The 19438-nt window shown below is 44.8% G+C and overlaps 3 protein-coding genes across 9 annotated transcripts in view; 1 reads left to right on the top strand and 2 right to left on the bottom strand.

Moving 5' to 3' along the window:
• The window catches only part of Upf1 (Upf1 RNA helicase), a 50559-nt gene extending 45483 nt beyond the window's left edge, over positions 1 to 5076 (bottom strand). The window contains exons 1-2 of the mRNA XM_077652825.1: positions 4710 to 5076; positions 110 to 237 (exon numbers count right to left, since the gene is read on the bottom strand). Coding sequence (XP_077508951.1) covers positions 110 to 237; positions 4710 to 4901 — 320 coding nt within the window. The 5' untranslated portion in view covers positions 4902 to 5076. The remainder of the gene's footprint in view (positions 1 to 109; positions 238 to 4709) is intronic.
• A 482-nt stretch (positions 5077 to 5558) lies between these two features.
• LOC144120435 (uncharacterized protein C16orf52 homolog B) overlaps positions 5559 to 19438 on the top strand; it is a 32751-nt gene continuing 18871 nt past the window's right edge. The window contains exons 1-4 of one of the 3 annotated variants that reach the window (XM_077652824.1): positions 5559 to 6077; positions 10466 to 10678; positions 12359 to 12557; positions 15939 to 15956. In XM_077652824.1, the coding sequence (XP_077508950.1) occupies positions 5975 to 6077; positions 10466 to 10678; positions 12359 to 12546 (504 nt within the window). In that variant the 5' untranslated portion in view covers positions 5559 to 5974 and the 3' untranslated portion in view covers positions 12547 to 12557; positions 15939 to 15956. Of the gene's footprint in view, positions 6078 to 10465; positions 10679 to 12358; positions 12604 to 15938; positions 15957 to 19438 lie in introns of those variants that run through there. The other 2 variants (XM_077652823.1, XM_077652822.1) reach the window with 2 other exon arrangements.
• Positions 19232 to 19438, bottom strand: part of LOC144120434 (putative RNA polymerase II subunit B1 CTD phosphatase Rpap2) — a 32506-nt gene continuing 32299 nt past the window's right edge. For all 5 annotated transcript variants that reach the window (XM_077652820.1, XM_077652816.1, XM_077652817.1 and 2 more), the window contains one exon: positions 19232 to 19435. In XM_077652820.1, coding sequence (XP_077508946.1) covers positions 19297 to 19435 — 139 coding nt within the window. In that variant the 3' untranslated portion in view covers positions 19232 to 19296. The remainder of the gene's footprint in view (positions 19436 to 19438) is intronic.

The following is a 19438-nucleotide window of genomic DNA, read 5'->3' as shown; positions in this document are numbered from 1 at the left end:
AGACGGGCTAGTTGGTGACCATTAGTATTGCGCGGTTTCAAGATGCATTCTACTGAGTGTGCAAGACAGATACAGAACCACAACAGTTTATCAAACAATGGTGGCTTACTTGCAGGCATGCTCAGGCAGGTCCTTGGCATAGTACTGATCCTCCTCATCCTCCTCAAAGGTCAGCTCACCCAGGGCCTGCCCAGCTGCTGCCACCTCCAGACCGTTGCTGCGCACCTCACCCGGCAGCTGCATGCATAAAGGAGCAATCAAGGCATACCCTTTTAGAAAAAAAATGAGCTGTCACTTTTTCTATACCTCAAGTTAGAAATGTGGTTCCTAACAGCGTAACGTTTACAAAGAGACCTCAACAAAGAAGAAGTTTCTCAACAAAGTGGCTTCATTCCGTTTCATCAGCTGGCACTTGACATGATGTCTCACCAGGATAACAGCCATTGTGGCAGTACCAGACTGTGCTCATCGTGTGGCTGCTGAAAGCAGCGGTACCTAGGTGTATATTGCAATCAGCACTAGAAGCTGAGGCATGCGCATTTGTACCAGTTGCTGCAAAAAGCTTCCCCTGCCCTAGCAATGGCCAAGTGAGATTCTGCTCTGACTTACAGCTGCAGAAATTAAGGGCGTGGCAGACATCTGCAGAACGCCTGCAAGCACCCATATTTCAATGAACTTTGCTAAAATCATCATGTTTATGCATCACATATTAGACATCATACACTATAAACTAACATGCCACTCGAGAAAGACCTTCTAAAACTTAATTACTACTTCTTGATATATTTTACATTACAACTCACAATCAGCAACGCTGCACACTTTAATACTGAAAAGAAACCACAATCTAATACTTTAACAAAGCAACCAGTTAACAAATAAAAGTGCTGCAGCAAGTTGCTACATTTCATCCTTGTTAACTCAGTCGCACAATTCTTCCAATGCTGCAAATATTACCTTTAATGAGACTAGTATAAGCATACTACCCCATGAAACAATCTTTACTGGTGTGGAGGCCAAATGCCCAGGCTACACTGACTCATTGGCATTTAATTTTAGCCAAACAACACCCGAGGCTTGGAATGCCATTCTGACCAAACAAACAGGGTTCCAGAGTGCTCCACAATGCCCATAGGCAGCAGAAGGCTTCAACATTCACTCACTATGCCAAAATGGTACTACTGCCATGAAATTTCATTTTGATAACATTAGCCAAGCCTTTGAAGCAAACAACTGGACCATGCACGGAGTATTGTTAAAAGTAACAAACAGTTGTTACTAACAACTTGGGGCCCCTGTCCTAACACAACACAAGATGTGGCCTCCTGCTAGGGCCCAGAAGGGCCTGCAGTATTGTGTAAATAAATAAATAAAAGTCTTTTTATAAGCTGGCCACCTAGTAGCTTCTTTAATTTTACTGTCTGGCAACACTGGCTTTTTGTTGCGTGCCCACTTTATCGTCAATTTACTAATTGTGTGTGTCTTCTCTGCTATGCTACCGATATAAATGGCGTAAAGAGGTTTCACTAAAGAGCTTTCATTTGCTCTTGAAGGATGCATGGCCAGTTTCAAAATGTCTGGCATCTGCACTGGTGCACACCACAGGTGCTGTGCACGCTTGCTACAGTCGGATACAACTAAACAACAAGACAGGAAATGCCCCTCAAGAAGCTACTCTAGTCAATAGCGTTGACTGATTCTCCCCTCGACCGGTCCCTTTGGACCTACTAGTGTGAAATCACAGGGGGTGAGAGACGAAAGGGGAATAACCACGGCTTAATCGAATTAACAGCAGCGTCATAAATATCGGTAGACACCGTTGGGTGCAGGGCCTCTCCTTTGAGGGACATCTGCCTCTTCGTTGCCCAAGGGTTGCTAATTGGTCAGAACCCAGTTTTTATTTTTTTCTTTAACATTTCGGCCTGATCCAAACTTTCGTTGATAGCACATTACAAAGGGAGGGCCACAAGGATCATTATCATCACAATCATGAGTCAGCTCGTCCTGTTGGGCAATTTCAAAGTAGACACGAACAATGCATCAATGATTAAAAAGAAATAAGAATATTCCTCAGAAACAAACCCTTTTAAACCCCAACTTAAAGCTAGTGCTTAAATGCACAGAGCCTTCGACGGCCACCCATTAATTTTTTTTTACCCTCAAACTATGGTGTTAAGATGCTGCACAAAATGATTTGGTTTTATGGGGTTTAACATCCCAAACCAACTCTGCTGTGAGGAACACTATAGTGGAGGGTTCCAGATAATTTCGACCACCTGGGGTTCTTTAATGTGCACTGACATAGCACAGTACACAGGCCACTAGCATTTCGCCTCCATCATATTGCGACCGCAGCAGCCAGGATCAAACCCGCACCTTTCAGGTCAGCAGCCAAGCACCATAACTACTTAGCTACTATGGCGGCACTGCACTAAATGGCACACATGCGTATGATCTGAAGATATCTTAACATTTCAAATGTCTTTTTACAGTTCAGGTCCTTGGACCACAATATTATGGACAAACATGTTTATGAAGCAAGATTATAGTAGACATTAATCAAGTGTTTGCAAATTTGTTGCACTTCTGCCCATATACATGGGTGTAGGCATCTTCACACTACGAAAGCATAGCTACTAGCGCACTTCAGTGTTTGTGGTTCGTTCTGTTTACGTCTGCTATATATGATAGTTTTGCAAAGACTTTCAACCTCAAAATATCGCATCAGCTAGCCTGCATAGAAATGTTGTTGCTCTTCATAACTGTTCAATAAACTCAAACGACATTTTAGCTGAACACCACTGAAAAACATCATGTAGCAGCACACAAGTGGCAGTTGAAATGAACGACACTCAGCTAAAAGGCATTTTAAACAACCACATAGCATGGGCATATTTTAAGTGGGCTCCATGAATATGTTTGAGACTGCCAGCAGTCCTTGTGCAGTAATAGCATGAGACAATGGTTAACCTCCTACATATACAGGGTGCACTTTTCAGCAGTGTATTTGGGCACATGAGATGTTTATGCTATGTAACTGCTGTGCCCAAACACAGCCCAAATGCAACAACAACAAAAACAGGTGCATGCTGCCTATTTCCTTTCTGCCCTGTGTCCCCAGCTCCTCTGTACCAACATCAACATGTTCACAAGATGAGTCAGTTTACAAGGCTTGAGTCAGTACACAAAGCTTGCCGGTTTGAAATTTCAGCATGTCACCATAGTGGGTTGAACTACTCCTGAGCGCCTGAAGTTGAGTTTCAGTGCTGTTCTTAAACCACTGGCACCAACTGGTCTAACATGAAGCTGTTGTTAAAACAGACAGTGTAAACCCCCAATATAGAGCCACATACACAAGCCAGTGGCCAGCTGTCCACTGAAGCAAAGCACTACACCCAATCCTCGCAGCAGAGACAAAACACCCTGTACAGCCAGAAGTTGTAACCATGTGTAATTAGTACACACTCATGAGCCCACACTTGATTGGCTGAACGATTACTTGGTTTCACTATACATTTGAGAAACTGAATCCAGCTTCCACCCCAAGAAGCACTCATTTGCTGCCCATGCACCCCAGAGAGTACTAAACCTGCCATGCAGTCTGGCCGCCATTTAAGTTACGCCAGCCGGATTCATGCCGAGAGTCTGGGCCTCAATGATGCAATGCAAAAGTCACCTGGTGACACTATCCTAGATGTCACTGTAAGATCCCAAGGAAAGGCGACACAGTGAATACTATGCACTTCAGCCTCAAGAGGGGCTTCGGTTTCCTTTGGCACTTTCATATTAATGAGGTTCTCTTTAACCAAGTTGACTGCCCCGAGCAAAACACGGATGAAATGAGGCGCTGCTCTACCACTGAGACCTTTCATTCGCACCGTTCATGATCACTCGTCCTGTTTCAAGCAATGCAGGGAAACAGGTCAAGTGAAACACTATGGAGGACGAATAGCACCAAAATTTCGACCGCACCAGCATATACCCATGTTGCGTTTTACACTGCACGAGCCGGAGTTCACCCGGAAGGAGTCGAAGCGCGCCCATATCAACGTCCGACTAAGCTACCACAAAATCTGAAGCCATTTCGCGCGCTTCACATCACATCTTAGGTCGGTAGGCGTCTTTACTGGTCGCGGTTCCATGCCATTGCTTCAACATGAGCAGCCATTCAATCAAGCAGGCAGGCTCATTTCTCCAACCACATGACGGCCACGACACGAGGGCATTTAGGAAGGACCTGGCCGGCTGAGCGGAACGTGCGCGCTGCGTTCTGAACGGTACACGTTGTCGTAGGCACAGTAAACAACATGCGCTCAACAACCCGGAAAGTGCTGTCCCGCAGTTGGCAGACACGTAAAGGTAGCAAATTATATTCCCTTGAGCAAAAGCTAAAATGTCTCGCCGCGGTTTCGGAGCACGGTTTCGCACTAGCGAACCAAATCGCCGGGATCACTACAGCCGCGTTGCGTTTAACATCGTGCAGCGGACAGACAACCACGGCATAGACCGATGCCAACTGTGGCAAATTAACGTTAACAGCATCGACGCTGGAATGATAGCACGTGTGAAATGAGCGAGCTCCGATGACGAGTGAAATAAGCATGAGGCTTATCGCACTCGCCTGCGAAGTAGGCCTAGCGCGTTCAGAACCGCGGCAACCAACAAGTCTCGTCACAAGTGGCAGCCACACCGGCGACAACATGACCCACCTGGCCACCGCGAGTTCCTTGCGTTTGTCCGCCATCCGCTTGAGACGCTTGCGTTTGGGAAGGCAACGTAAAGTCGGTGAAATCAAACTCGGATCCTTGCGTGTCAGCTCCCAGCAAGTCGCTGGCTTCCTCCGTGTCGAGGAATGTTAGCGTCTGCGAGCTGGGTCCGTACGCGTCAACACTCATGCTCATGATGTTTCAGCAAGCGTTTCAGCGTGTTAATGCAGGGCAAGGAAGATGCGCATCCGAGACGGTTATCTTGCCGCTCACACGACCACAACGTGTCTAGAACAAGAGAAACTTCGATATCGAACAGCGCACCACAACCCGCTTTACGCCATCTTCGGCGCTCTGCTTACGCACAAACGCGCCTCAGCGCGCACACACACACAATAAAAAAAGAAAAAGCACGTGTAACAGTGTTGGCAAACGATCTCGGAAAAGGCGCTGCACAGACTAGACTACATGACAACAATTAAAAACGCTTCGTCTCACGTAAAAACTTACACAAATAGGGAACTAATTTGCTTTAACATTTAAATAGTATTGCATAAGTATTTTTTAGTTTTGCTCAAATGGCGCTGTCAATCCAGCTACCTAGAATCCAGCTAAAGTCGACGTGGCTGGATGGGTGGATGGAAGGTAGGAGCGTGCCCCTTGAAACGGAGTGATGGCAGTTGCCACTATGCTCAATTTTTTTCTTTATTTTTGTTTAACTGTCTTGTAAGTTAATAAAATTCGCCATTTTTTTTAATACGTCTTCCTATACTTTCAACCTTACGTCACCTCTGCTTTTGAGCCACCAATCTTCCAGTGGGCTTGGCCAGCGGCCAGCGCCAGGCGCCTCATCCATCCATTTGTCTAGCTATTGCAGAAATGGTTTTTGTTTTGACAGTTTTGGCTCGAGTGAGGTGGCTTTTGCTTGCATTTGCACTGCAAATGTTCTGAATGTCTACAGTGTTATTCCCATATTGTTGCCTACGCTTGCTTAGGAACATCAGTGCCTTTGCGGATCGCAGCACGGCCCCTACAGCTGCTTGGTGTAGTTCCTGCCATGGATATTGCCCATCTTACGTGCCTATCGAGGGCACTGCCAGGTGCTAAACTGACAGATCTCTGCTTTTTCCCCACAGAATGGATCTGTCGTGAGTTTGCGTCACGGTATAGAGAACCAGGGCCGTCGACGACAGTGTGCTAGGCAGCAGTGATACGCAAAGCGCTAGTGACTTGCTTCGTGTTTCGTTGCTCTGCGGGAGTATGCGACAATGGATAAATTGACTGTCATCTCTGGAACGTTATTCTTCCTTGCGAATGTTTTTGCCATCTTGAGCCTTGTGCTGCCTGACTGGATCGTCTCGGATGTCGGTGGTGCGTATCGTGGTCGCCTGGTTGCAAGCAAAATGCGCCACTTTCTAGCGTGTGTTCATTGTGGCATCTGTATCGGAAACACGGGACGAATCGATTTGCAAACTTGATCAGATAGTTTCAAGGACTGGGGTATGACGAGCGGCACATCAAAGCCGCAAAGCCTTGGGTGCGTTTGCGGCATTTGGTGCTTCGTGTTTGTTTGTTTGCTCAGAATACCGTACATAGCCCAGAAGGGCATTGAGTAAGGAGGACAAAACGTCATAAGTACAATATGAACAATTAAAGAATACAACGTGAAATGCATGGCGCAAAGGATAAGTAAAAATATTGTAGAGGGGAAACTTGTAGGCGAAACATGCATGCCCAGGACACTTAGCCAGACGCACATGCGTCAAACTAACTGCTGTTTGTTGTTAGAATGTGTTGTATTTGAGAAAATTCAGCCATTGCTGGCATGTTTTTAGAAAGTTGAAATTTGTTCAGAGTCTCGTACCATAATTTCTGGCGTAGAGCACCTTGAAACAAAGCTTGTTAAATTTTTTGTGCGCTTTCTGTTCTGTGCTCTTCAATGATCAGACCACCCTGCACCTTTTTTTGGTCTTTTGGACCGTAAGTAATGCTTTTGATAATCACTCAAAAATATCAGCATTTACGCTCAAAGCTCTGGCAAGGGACCAGGACCACATTTCTTTGATTATACAACCATTTAATGTGCACACATTGAAGCATATGTTCCGATGTGCTCTGGGGCCAAGCTTTCTATCACAGGTAGAGTGGGCTGTGGTACACATCGTTTACTAGACTAGAAGTGCAAAGTGTGCTTGTCAGATTCACTTTTTTTTTCTTATTACGCCAAAAGGCATGCTGTTGCAGTCATAATGACAGGTCAGCTAGAAAATGTAAAAGGACACGTCTAGTGCAAAGAGCACAGCGTAAGTTGTGCTTCAGGCTGGCTGCTGGCTGCAGTTTCACTGAACTCCGAGGAATGGGCATGGCATACCATATCCGAGAGTAATACGGGAGTAATTACTCATTAACATCCACCCTATTGCAGCCATACGGCTGCAAAGGAAAGCTTTACAGCTCCACACGTCATAGTTGAACGAAAATTGTCATGGTCCCTTATTACAAATCTGCTCCACCTTGGGTAATTCCCCTAAACATCTGACGACATCTGAGAGTGTAGCAAATGAGGTCCATTGTTTAGGGCAATCCCCCGAGAAGCAGATTAATAATAAGGGACCAGGACAAATTTTTTTTTAACTATGACGTGTGAAAGCTATAAAGCTTTCCTTTGTACCCGTATGGCTGCAATAGAATAGATGCTAATGAGTAATTACTCCCTTTTACCTTGCCCTTTATCTAATTTTAAAATTCCTGGTTCCTTGCTGTATCCTGCAAAGGAATAACAGTGTCACCCAAGGTGCTACAAGCTCTGCTGCATGTTGTGCTGCATGTCGTGCTGCATGCAGACTATACTCCGTTTCATACATTAGGTGCAACGCTATCAAAGCTAACGCACTTGTTTGCACTGCCTGCATCTACGACCAAAAAGTAGTGCGTTCCTTGCGATGAGCGAAACATAGTGAATCCTTTGTCTGCAGGCTTACTACATGACACATTTGTCATGAACTTGATCAAATAGACTCTTACTGCTGACGTCACGCTGTACCTTTCTCGTGCCTTAGACCACTCGGGCACAGAACAAGCGCGGAGTAACACGCTTCTCTTTATTTTCCCGTCCGGACTACTACCGTACCTTTCGCAGCGTTGCACCTGATGTATGAAATGGAGTATACACACAGTCGCACTGGCAAAACACATTGTCCAGCACTGTTTGTAATTTATTACAGCACAACACAGATAATAGGCTCATTATAACTGAAGTGGTATACTAAATTTAGAGAGTTGACATTATGAAGGTCCTTTCCGAACACAAAGTCCAACGATGTGCAATTGCCCGTGGTTGGTTATGTGTCAGTGCTGTATGTGCACCATCCAAACTCTCTACTGCCATTGCAGAATCCTCTATGCCATTCAGGTACTGAACACGAGGGTGCAACATCAAATCTTAGCCGTGGCGGGAATAGATGTCCCTTCAGTGCAGACGAAATGCAAAAGATGTCTTTGTTGCTGTGCAATGTCAGTGCAGGTTAAAGAACACCAGGCGGTCGAAATTAATGCAAAGCCCTCTACTACGGCACACCTTTCACTCCCTCCTTCATCCCTTCCCTCTCGTCACAGTTGGAGGGCTGCTTCTCCCAGACAAGAGACAGTTAGTGCGCCTTTCCTTTTTTCCTAACCAGTTTTGTTGTTTTCCCTCTTCACACCTATACCCTTCCCATGTCCCGGATGTAGTCACTGAAACACATACGTCCACTGGATTTCCTTGACCGGTATCACGGTAAAAATCAAATGCTAGACAAAACTGCTATAGAAATCTCTGTGTCTTCCGTGTTGTCGTAACCTCAGCCTCAAAATGCCAAGTGCAGCCAAGCTAGGAGAGGTGGATGGCTTCAGACAAAAACCATGCTTTTCTTTTGTCCACAACTTACTCTTCACCAAAGTGCCGAGCACAACTGAGCTCAAGTGCCTTTCTTAACTTGTAACTGCAGTGGCCATAGCATTTGGCTGGGGCCAAAAGTATGGGTGGAAGTAAAATGAAAAAATGCTCATGTGCTGTGCAGTTCCAGCGTACGTTAAATGAATCGGGTGGCTTAAATTAATCTGGAGTCCTCCACTACAATATCTCTCATAGTCTACATGCACCTGTGCTGCTTCAAGATTAACTCCATATTCCTTACCCTGCTTATGACCCCTGAAGATGTAAAGCCCTTATATATGCTATTGAGGCTGTCTTCTAATGGGAGCTCCCATAGAGAGCCCACATATTCTGTCGTGGCTGTCATTTTTTTTTCTGTTACTTCTTCCTATACCTGGGCAAAGTAAATTTTTGTGGTTAGACAGAAAGCTGTGGATTAAAGCCCCTAGATAAGGTTTGCCTTGGACATGACAGATGCCAAGGCCTACGCATGTAGACGTTAAATGCACTCCTCCTGGCTCTCTTCCAGGGAAAAGAACCAATGGTGATGGTGGTACTGCACTTGTCTGCACACATGAGCACCCACTCCAAAGCCCATAGGGGCCAGTTTCATCCTAGTCGCATTACTATGCATAATTCCAAGTGTTCCCACCTGTATAGCATTCTAGTTGTCTAGCAGATTCATCTCAGAAAATGCTGCCATACAGGTGTTGCTGTAAAAGTAAAATAATACTGATGGACCTCACATTGGCTGCTTCTTATCCGTCTGAGCTTCCGTGTAATTCAAATTTGATGGCACCCATCACAGTAGCTCGTAGGCAGTTGCATTGGGCTGTTCAGCAAGAGTTTGTGGGTTTGAACCTGGCCACAGCAGCTTTATTTTGAGAGGTTGAAATGCAAAGGTACTAATATTTTGGTCATATTAAAGAACATCAGGTATCTGAAATTATCTGTACCATTCAGCTGTGATGTATCTGAGCCCAGAGCAGTGCTTTGGTGCACACAAATGTAGTAAATCACAAGCTGCAACTGGTGGCATTAGTACTGAAAATGTTTGAGCTGTGCAAATTCAGCTTGCAGGCTACAGTTTCAGTGATTCAGCTGGTACGTATTATCAGCACCATGGGAGTGCCAAGCCTGGGCACAGAACTTTGGGTAGTGGCACAATGGCCACACTTGCATGCTGGAGACAGGCATCATGCTGCTTGTGAACAAAATGATGTCTTTTTATGTCAGAACCTGTGTACAAAAGAAATGCAGTTGTGCTCCCTTGCAATTCATGTTTTGTCTGTGTGCACATCTCGTTTCAAGCATATTTCACACCTCGTCTGTGTGCACACCTCGTTTCAAGTTTCAAGCATATTTCAGCAGCAAAAAGACTGAACGGTATGTAGTGAAAAACTGCAATGTCTTAACAGGCCCACTTTTCTCCAATTAATATGGTGGGGAGGATGTAGCAGACGAATGCTGACAATTTTATATACAAAATATACAGAAATACATTTCATTTGGACTTTTGCCTATAGCCATAAAAAGGAAACAAGTTATGTGAACACATAATTTGCTATAAACAATTCAAATAAATGGTAAAAATGAGGGCAACACTAAACAAGCAAAACAGCGCAGTGTTTTTCTTTAATCTGTAAGACAACTTTTTCTTTTACATCACAGGTACACTTCACAGCTTTTCATCCTGCTTTCAATGCAAATTTTATTCTATGAAATGAGCAACTGATGGTAAAGCATCTGGTTGCCACAGTTCATGAAAAATGGCATCGCACATAGGGGACAGCCGACAATAGTTTGCAAGTGCCACTGCCATACTGTTCACATTTCCTGTGTGCAGGCGACACGCGGCTCGGGCTGCTGCAGACGTGCACCACCCTTCAGGGCCGTCCGCCCACCTGCTTCCCACCACGCCTGCAGCCTGAGTGGTTGCTGGCACTGGTCTGCATCGTGCTGGGCTGTGTCTGCATCACGGCCACCACAGTGCTGCTGGGCCTGTCACGCTGGAATAGTCGCGTGGTGCCTTACGCACGATGGATGGGCTTCTCTGCCAGTAAGCTCCACCATTTCGAATGAGCTGTAGCGTGCCTCCCATGCACGCTTTGAGATGGTGTACGTTTTTCTTGTGGCAGTTTGTGTAATGTCGCATGCAGCATGATCAGAATACAGCATGCACATGTTGACTGCTGTGGAACTCTGGACCTCAAAAAAGTGCCTTGAGCGGGCGAGGGATAAAGTGGATTCTCACAACGTGTTACTGCCTCCTCATTTGGTTCATTTTGATAGAGATATTGTGTGTTTGGCATGGCTGATGTGCCAGTATTCTACCTGGTACCAATGCAATTCAATTCTTTATTTTCCCTTCTTGAGAGGAGACAGGACTAAAAGCCGCGAAAGCGGCTTGACTTGGGTCCTGCCCTTTTACAAATTGGCATACATACAGATGCAGCTCTTGTACAAGTGTATAACAGGTAAAAAACAAACAAAAACAAAGCACAAGTTTTACACGTTAAATTAGTCACTAAGCATACATCAAGAAATGAAACATAATAGATCTGAATACAGTTGTTAGCGAAACGAACACTCTAACTAAAATGACAAACAATAGGCATCTCACGAAAGTAAACTTGATAAAGATAACTTAATCTTTGAATTAGAGTTACAAAAGGGGTCAAATGACTCTTGGTCTAACGAATTTAACGATGACGGGAGGGTATATGATATTGATTCCTTGCAGTAGCTTGTGCGGGGCGTTGGCACATTCCACGTTTCACCATGCCGGGTGTGACGACACGAATCCTTCTTTTCCAGCTTTGCGATTTTCGCAAAAATGTTGCCACTGGTTTTTACAGAGGACTTGTAGCGCACCAGTAAACTGTAACTGTACATTTTGAAATTAGGAGTAATGTCATATCGTAAAAACAGGTCATGGGAAGGATAACGGGAAGGAACGTTTGCTATGCATCGCAGGTTTTTTTTTCTGCAGTAAGTGTAGGTTCAACAAGTTTTTGACACCAGTTGTTCCCCAAACGAGATTGCAATATTGAAGTAAAGACAGCACTAGTGAATTATATAGCATGATTTCAAGTTTGTCGGGAAGTATACGTTTTAATCTAGATAAGACTCCCACTGCTGAAGCTACTTTGGAACAAAGATGTTGACATAGTTATTCCATGCTAAGTGAGTTAAAAAGATGATGCCGAGGCTTTTTACGGAATCCATCATTTCTAACGCGTTTGTGCCTAGTCATGATATGTTATGTGGCTTCGAACTGTTTTTTCCCTTCGGCAGGTATAACACTATTTTTGTATTATTTGAATTTATCTTTAGATGATTTTCATCAACCCGTGCTTTAATGTCAGCCAACATGTGTTGTGTTGTGTGATCGAAATTAAGCAGCACTTAGTGCTTAAAAATGAATTAACGTGTTTTGTCTTGCTTTGAAATTTAAGGCCACTTATGGGGCACAGACAATTGAGCTGGACAAAAAGGTGGAGCAGTGTTAAAATAACACGTTGACTGTAGAAGCACCGCTGCTGGTGCACCTTATGGTCAGTAATTTCTCGAAAAGTTGGTTTGTGAGGCTTGATATGGCTGTGTCCTCACTCCAGAAGGATTGTGCACTTCGTATTCATGCAGGTGCTCAGTAGCGGGAGTGAGCTGTTGAGATGTATTCTGCTGTCATGTCTGCTCATCGTGCAAATGGCTGCATTATTCGATGGCGTTGATGCAGTGCTTCTGTTCTGCCTGGCTGCGGTGATCTTTCCGGTGGGCTTCAGCATGGATGAAATTGGTGGTGAGCCATACCAGCTGCCCAGCAGCCACCAGGTGGGTCTGTCCTACATCTTCTTCGTGCTCGCCCTCTGGATCACAGTCATCTCGGAGCTGTTTGCTGGAAAGGTCTGCATGCCCCACTTCTGATTCAAGGCGTGGTGAGTGCTTCCCATGAGTTGAATAAACGTTATTCTTGGAACTCGAGCCTGTGTCCCCTTTGTATTTTTTTTACTTACCTTCTTCCTCATCATTGTCCTTATGTGGTTGCACTGTCATCTTGTAGTGTGCTTATGTGCTGTTGATATAATTCAAGGCCATCCAAGACTTAATTTTGTGGTTCCTCAATACCCACAAATTTAGATTAGGTTCCCAACCTAACTAGAGAATAGTGATTAACTATTCACCCATGCCTGACTATCATTGACTCCAAAGGTTAGGGCACAGTTCTCTTAAAATCTCTTTGCTTCAAAAGTTCACCGCGACCTGGAGCATCATACTGGAGGTCATCATCGGGGGACCACTTAGAGGATGGCAGCTAGGGGGTCATACAACACTACAGTCGTAGCGTCGTAGTTCACTTTGGTGTATGTTTTGCGAGAAAGATAAATAATATTTTCCCCTATACCATTCCCCTAACCCTTATTTGCCCTTATAATGTTCACCTTGATATATATTAATAATATTAAGGAGTTAATATTAATGATCAATGCATTAATAATAATTATATGAAAATTTATAATATAATGTAATTACAATATTGAATAATTAAAATGAATTATTATTATATTAATATTAGCAATATTAAGGACTTAATAATATTAAGTGACAGCTGATCCAGATCATGAGAGGGAAATAACTAGAAGGATAAGAATGGGGAGGAGTGCATATGGCAGGTTCTCTCATATCACGAATAGCAGGTTATCAATATCCTTCAAGAGAAAAGTGTACAACACCTGTATATTACTTGTACTCACCTACAGGGCAGAAACATGGAGGCTAACAAAAAGCATTCAGCTTAAGTTGAGGACAGCACAGCGAGCCATGGAAAGGAAAATGATACGTGTAACGTTAAAGAGAGACCGAAGCGGGCAGAGTGAGTGAGGGAACAAATGCGTGTTAGTGACATCCTAGTCGAAATCAAGGGGAAGAAATGGGCTTGGTCAGGGCATGTACTGCAAAGGCAAGATAACCGCTGGTCCTTAAAGGGGTCCCGAAACACATAATCAGTGCATTGTTTTGCCTCTTGGTTGCATAGAATGAGTTATAGTGATGCAATTAGCATCGGTCGTACTGCGTATACTCGTTTTTAATATTTTAATTAGCTCGCAAAAACAAATTCATGGCGCTGACGATGTCACCATACAGTGGCAGTTTTTAGCAGTGGATATGACATCACTTGGTGGGAGCTTCATAATTGGACAAACAGTAATTATACTTTAAATTGGGTTAGTAACTAGAGATATGTTTTGTCAAGTTTTTGTGTTTTATATTTACATCAACAAAACCAACTTGTCTGCCTTAGATAAAAGTGCAGTAAAGCAAGCAAAACAAAAATACACCACCAGAGGCTCTGGCTACTTTTTGCATCTAAGGACTTTGCGCCTCTCTCTACACATCTTACGGCCTAGCACACAACACTTAAGGCTACTCTCTATGCATCTGAGAACGGTTTTATGGAATCGATCTGATCAAGCCACTGCACTCTATAAACGGGCTATAGTAGGCAGTAAGCAGTAGCGGCATGCACTATGCTAGATGTGTCTGATATCTTGCGCAGGCCGTCACACTGTCACAATATCTCGCGCTCGAGTTCGGATCCAGAAGTCGGAAAACGTGTTCCCTTTTGCTCCGTCGGCGTGACGATGAAGCATTGCTGGATCAGCTGGGCGTTTACATGGTTGTAACCATGCAAACGGCACTGCCAGCCTTGGCAAGAACGAGTTACAGAGAACAGGCAACCATGGAGTGCGAACTTCCGCGACGTGCTCAGATAGGCTGTTTTGATTGGTCCCCCAAGTGTCATCATTGGGAGGGTGAAATGGGAATGGGAAGCTGCACGAAAATCGAGTTGAGGGCAGCATTTCGTTTGCTTGTATTTTGAAATTTCTTCATTGAATAATTCCCGTTCCTATGCATCGATTCTTGTAATTCTCTTTGATTCAGCATCTGTGTGACATAAAGAATCCATCTGAAGTGCAACCGGCATCCGTTCAGTGTTTCGCAGCCCCTTTAAGTGTAATGTAGTGGATTCGAAGAGAAGGCAAGCGTACCAGGGGGCGGCAGAAGGTTAGGTGGGCGGATGAGATTAGGAAGTTCGCAGGCATAGGGTGGGTGCAGCTGGCAAAGGACAGGGTTAATTGGAGAGACATGGGAGAGGCCTTTGCCCTGCAGTGGGTGTAGTCAGGCTGATGATGATGATGGTTATGAAAGTACATACACACATAGTAGTGACCAAAATAATATGGTGCACAGTTTTGGCATTTGAACTCCACTTAAGCAAAAATTGTGAGATACTTAATTACATATACTAGTAAATGCCACTGGTGCACTAGCTTGTAAGATTAAATAACAGTCATGTTTTTTCTGCGTAGCACGCGAGAAAAGTTCAAACGCAAAAGTGAGCTCCATGTTATTTTTATTGTATCTGGACCCCTCAGCATCCTGGATAGAGTTCAGCATCTCTTAGAGGGGAACATAAATCAAAAGGATGCATTACGGGGTAGAGACAACTTGGAAATGTCACATTTGAGCAACTAGAGGATTTCACCCCCCATACCTGGCGAACCTGGAATGGTGTTCCTGTGCTGCCAGAAGCAGGTTCACTCCACAATCAAGGGATATGTGTTGCGCAGTGCCACACAGACATACTAGTGGGGCATATGTCGAGGGACACCAGGACCAAGCTAGGTGGCCAGGTGAAATGCCCACTTGAGTCAAGCCCACTGAATGGGAATGGTGCATGGATAGAGGAGCGATTCAGAGTGCAGGCTATGATGCACTCCTTTTACACAATGTGCTCAGTACTTCCAAGGTGGATAGTGGTTACATTTCGTAGCACCAAGGGTAAATGCACCAAGCTAGCTGAATGCTGTAGGAGTAAAGGTAAGGCCAATCCATTGTGCAAGTGCAAGGACTGGTTCACCATGCTGTAAGCTGCCTGTGGTAGCTTACAGCATGACGTTATCCACACAAACGCTAAATGATGATGCAATCATGTGGGTTGTGTGAAAAAGGAGTTGAAAGGAAAGTTTGGAGAGTCGAGGAGAGCTGATTCTACTTATGGTGCACAGAAGGTGATATGTGTATTAGGCAGCCTATTTAAAATACTTGTTTACTAAAAAATGATTGTTGTAAGCAGCTACTGAAGCCACGGGCCAAAGTGACACTTTAGCACTCAACAAGCCCCTGGCTGACTAGGAAGGCCCAATGTAAAGTAATGCTCATTTGTTGTACATCTTGGCAAAGTGTGTACTTGGGCTTGCTAGTGATGATGCACAATACAGGCCTTGCAAGGTGCTGTATTTGATTTTTTTTTGTAGAGGGGCAAAGTGTCACTGCATCATCACAGACGATAGTTGTCCGGTCATGCTTCAGGTCAGTGACCTTCCACTCTGCTTTCCCTAAAACTAAATTCGTGCATGCGCATGTGTAGTATTTAACAGCATGAAAAGGAAGGACTGAAAGCAGGCATCACATGACTGTCTTTAACCGCAGTCATGAAAAATCTGAAAGAACTCTGTCAAGTACATGGACATTAATAGCAAAGCATCATGTGCAGCATGCAAATAAGTGCATGCCTACCAATTTTTCATTTGTTACAAACATGGTGAAACATAGAAAGAATGTATGGCATCTGGGTCACCGCACCCAAGGCACCGTTTCATAGCACAGCGCAGTGGAAAAGGAAAGGGCTATAGTGGATGCTGACTCTTGAGGATTGGCCATGTGACTTGCTGGTTTTTAGTGCGAGAGCACTAATCCAGAGGTTCAGGGCCTAGCAAGATAGCACCCTGTGTGTGTACATCAGGAGCATAGAAAAAATGAGGCAGGAAAAGAAATCGCATCAATATCCACGACTGGGAGTCGAACCCACGGCGGCGCGAACAGATCAGCTTCAAAGGCCGCTCCGCAAGACCACTAGACAATCGCCGCTGCTTTGTGAATTCAAAAGTATAAGATTAATTGAAATTGCACCACAAGAACTTAATAAGAACTTCTGTAAGGCTAGTCATGTTGGCAAGAAACATGCAGCAGAGAAAATTGCATTTGAAGTGCGCGTGCCAGCCATTTGGAGGTCGTTGTAGAGGTCTCAAAAAACGGCGGAATGCGGACAGTCCAAAAAAATTTTACAACAGTAATACTAGGATGTGGGGAAAGGGCCCAGTTTTCAAACAAAACTAAGATGGCGGGCATTGGGGACGTGGTCGTGGTAAGCGATGGGTGTCAAGTTCTGCCGCATTTCGCTCCGTAATCGCCATATCCACTCTTTGTAGGCGCGAAATATATAATTTTTTACTGAGTGGAGGTCAAAGTAGGCCTTGAAACTTCTTGGGCAGGTACTTTAGAGGGTATAGAACTTGAATATGCCATTTTTTCAGAATTGAAATTTTCGCATTTTTTGATCATTTCAAGACCCACGTCTCCCCTTAAGAGAGATTTCTCCTCCCTGAAGGAAGTATATATTCAATCTGACTTATGATGTAACCATTATTTCTCTTCCCACTCTTTCATAAAGGCGGCTGCCCTCTTCCTATTTTTCTTAGCATCTTATGTTTCCAGTAAAGGTGTGCAAATATCAAGTTTTTGGTCTTGAAGTGGATAAGAGTAATAAAAATTATCGAGTTATCTCAAGCAGTTGAGAAATCAAAACAGATGGTTTAAATAAATAGAGAAATGTGCTTCCACAGAACACAGCAACGAAAAAGAATGAATGCACACATTCTTTCAGCCTTTCAACAGGGCACTGCACGCTCACTCGGACGCCTACAGCAGCTTTGCTGTGGGACAAGCACTAGCACAAGAAGATTTTTCACAAAAAGTAGCAGCTATGGATGACCTTGCCGTCACACCTCAAACTAGAGAGCAACTCGCCTATATTTGTTTTTGTTTCTGCATAGCTTAGAAGTTAGCACAGACCACAGAGCCATGTTTCCAGAGCAACGAATCTGACGGCATAGATTTTGATGCCAACGATTTCCACGCATGTCATGCCAATGTGCACGAATAGCATGCTGGGCGATCGCTGTACACTGTAAATGAAAAGCTCTATATGGGAGTAAAGTAGGAGTAAGCTGTCCTCTAGTGCACTCCCTTTTAGGGTAAGCTGCTCAAGTTCCAGATTAGATTTTGATCACTAAATATACAGAATGCTTACTTTTGGCAGCAATGGTATATTCCCACTGGAACACATAGTAACTTGATGCACACAGGAATGGGAGGCTTTTAACCACGGCACCAGAGGTTAGCAAATAGAGGAGATTAAAACCTCGGCTAAATTCTTGTTTAACTACTAGAACTCCGCATGTTAGGAGAGGGAATTTGTTTCTTCTGCCAACCGTAAGTATTCCATATTTTTAATGACAGAAATGTACTCCACGGTGTGGTGGTTGAATTGGGGAGATAAGTACTTCTCCCCACTCAATTGCGGCTGACACAGTTCAAAGCCGCCCGGACCCCACCCCGTGATCGCGTACGCTACCGAGCGCTCGCCGACCACGGCGGACCTTGCTCTGAGGGAACAAAGGAACGACACATTGACTGACACAAACAGGCATTTATTGCTACAGCAACAATAACGCCAGCTAGCAACAAGGTACGCTAATGAATCAAGGTCGTCCGACTCACCAGCAAGGTTCCGAGCGAATGTTCGCCCGCGCTAGGGCAAGGGATATATACTCCGACGGCCGGACGGGACGAGTACGGGAGCCTGTCTCCCCGTCGCTTCCTCGCCCCGCCGGCGAAGAGCGGAGCCGCGAGCGACACGTCCGCCCGCGCCGACGATCCCAGCCGAAGCCCCCCATGCCCCCTCTCCCGCGCGCGGGCTTTGGCAGTCTCGCGCGCAGCGATGCTGGCACCCTCTCTTGCCAGTTAATGTAACTGACAAGGGAATGCGCTCAGCCTCGAGGTGAGACTGCCGCTGCACGGTGCCTCGCGGAAAAGCAAACTCAGGGGGCTGCAGGGCAGGTCCCCACAACGGATTGGGCAGAATACCGTGTCTTTAAAATGGGCGGCACTAGAGGACAACTTACTCCCTTTTAGTCCTTTCATGTTTAGAGTGTAGCATTGTAATTCACATCAAACCATTGTTTTAATTTCAGCCACTTAATTTTCCTGATTTTTCCAACTTTTTGACAGTATCCCAGATGATTCCCCTATTTCTTCAGGTGCACAAAATTTCCGACAATTCCAGGTTTTCCAGGTCGCTAGATACCCTGTGTCCCAACAAGCCAGGGGACCATCTGCATGCTGAAAGCATTCACACAATGAATGGAAGCCGCATATCTAAAAGCAAAAAAGCAGCCTCATTTTCCAGTCTACGTCGCCTGCAGACACGAGTTGGTATGCCTGAATCCGTGACGTCAAGCCACGTGATGCGCAGTTCATCCTCGACACCTGTGATTCCACCCGTCATGCAAGTGCACCTTAAACGACTGATTTCAACCAATTTGTTATGATCCCGGGGCCCCAAAAAAGTAGTGAGTGACCTCAAAGAACTGGCTAAAACCAGTCACAAAGCGACTTTCCAATGTGAATTTAAGCTCAAGGCCCTGCTAACAAACTTGGTCTGTGCAAGTATATAGCAAGTCTAAAACTGTGTTCGCATCCTGAGCTATTATATCATCAGAGCATGGCAAAATAAGCTTTATTACTTCAAATACATATAGCCTGCAGGCGATGTTAGCTGCCCAGAAGGTCATCGACAACACACGTGATTTCCTGCAGAGAAATCGCAGTGTCTTCTAAGAACAGGGAGAAGCGCTTCCTTGATTCTTCCATCATGATGGCAGAGTTCAATGCAGGACACTTCCTTGAAAGCCTG

This window comes from Amblyomma americanum, chromosome 2 (genome assembly GCF_052857255.1).
Source record: "Amblyomma americanum isolate KBUSLIRL-KWMA chromosome 2, ASM5285725v1, whole genome shotgun sequence".
In the NCBI taxonomy this organism is placed as follows: domain Eukaryota; kingdom Metazoa; phylum Arthropoda; class Arachnida; order Ixodida; family Ixodidae; genus Amblyomma; species Amblyomma americanum.
Note: the sequence above shows the minus strand (reverse complement) of the source record. Positions and strands in the feature narration are given on the sequence as shown.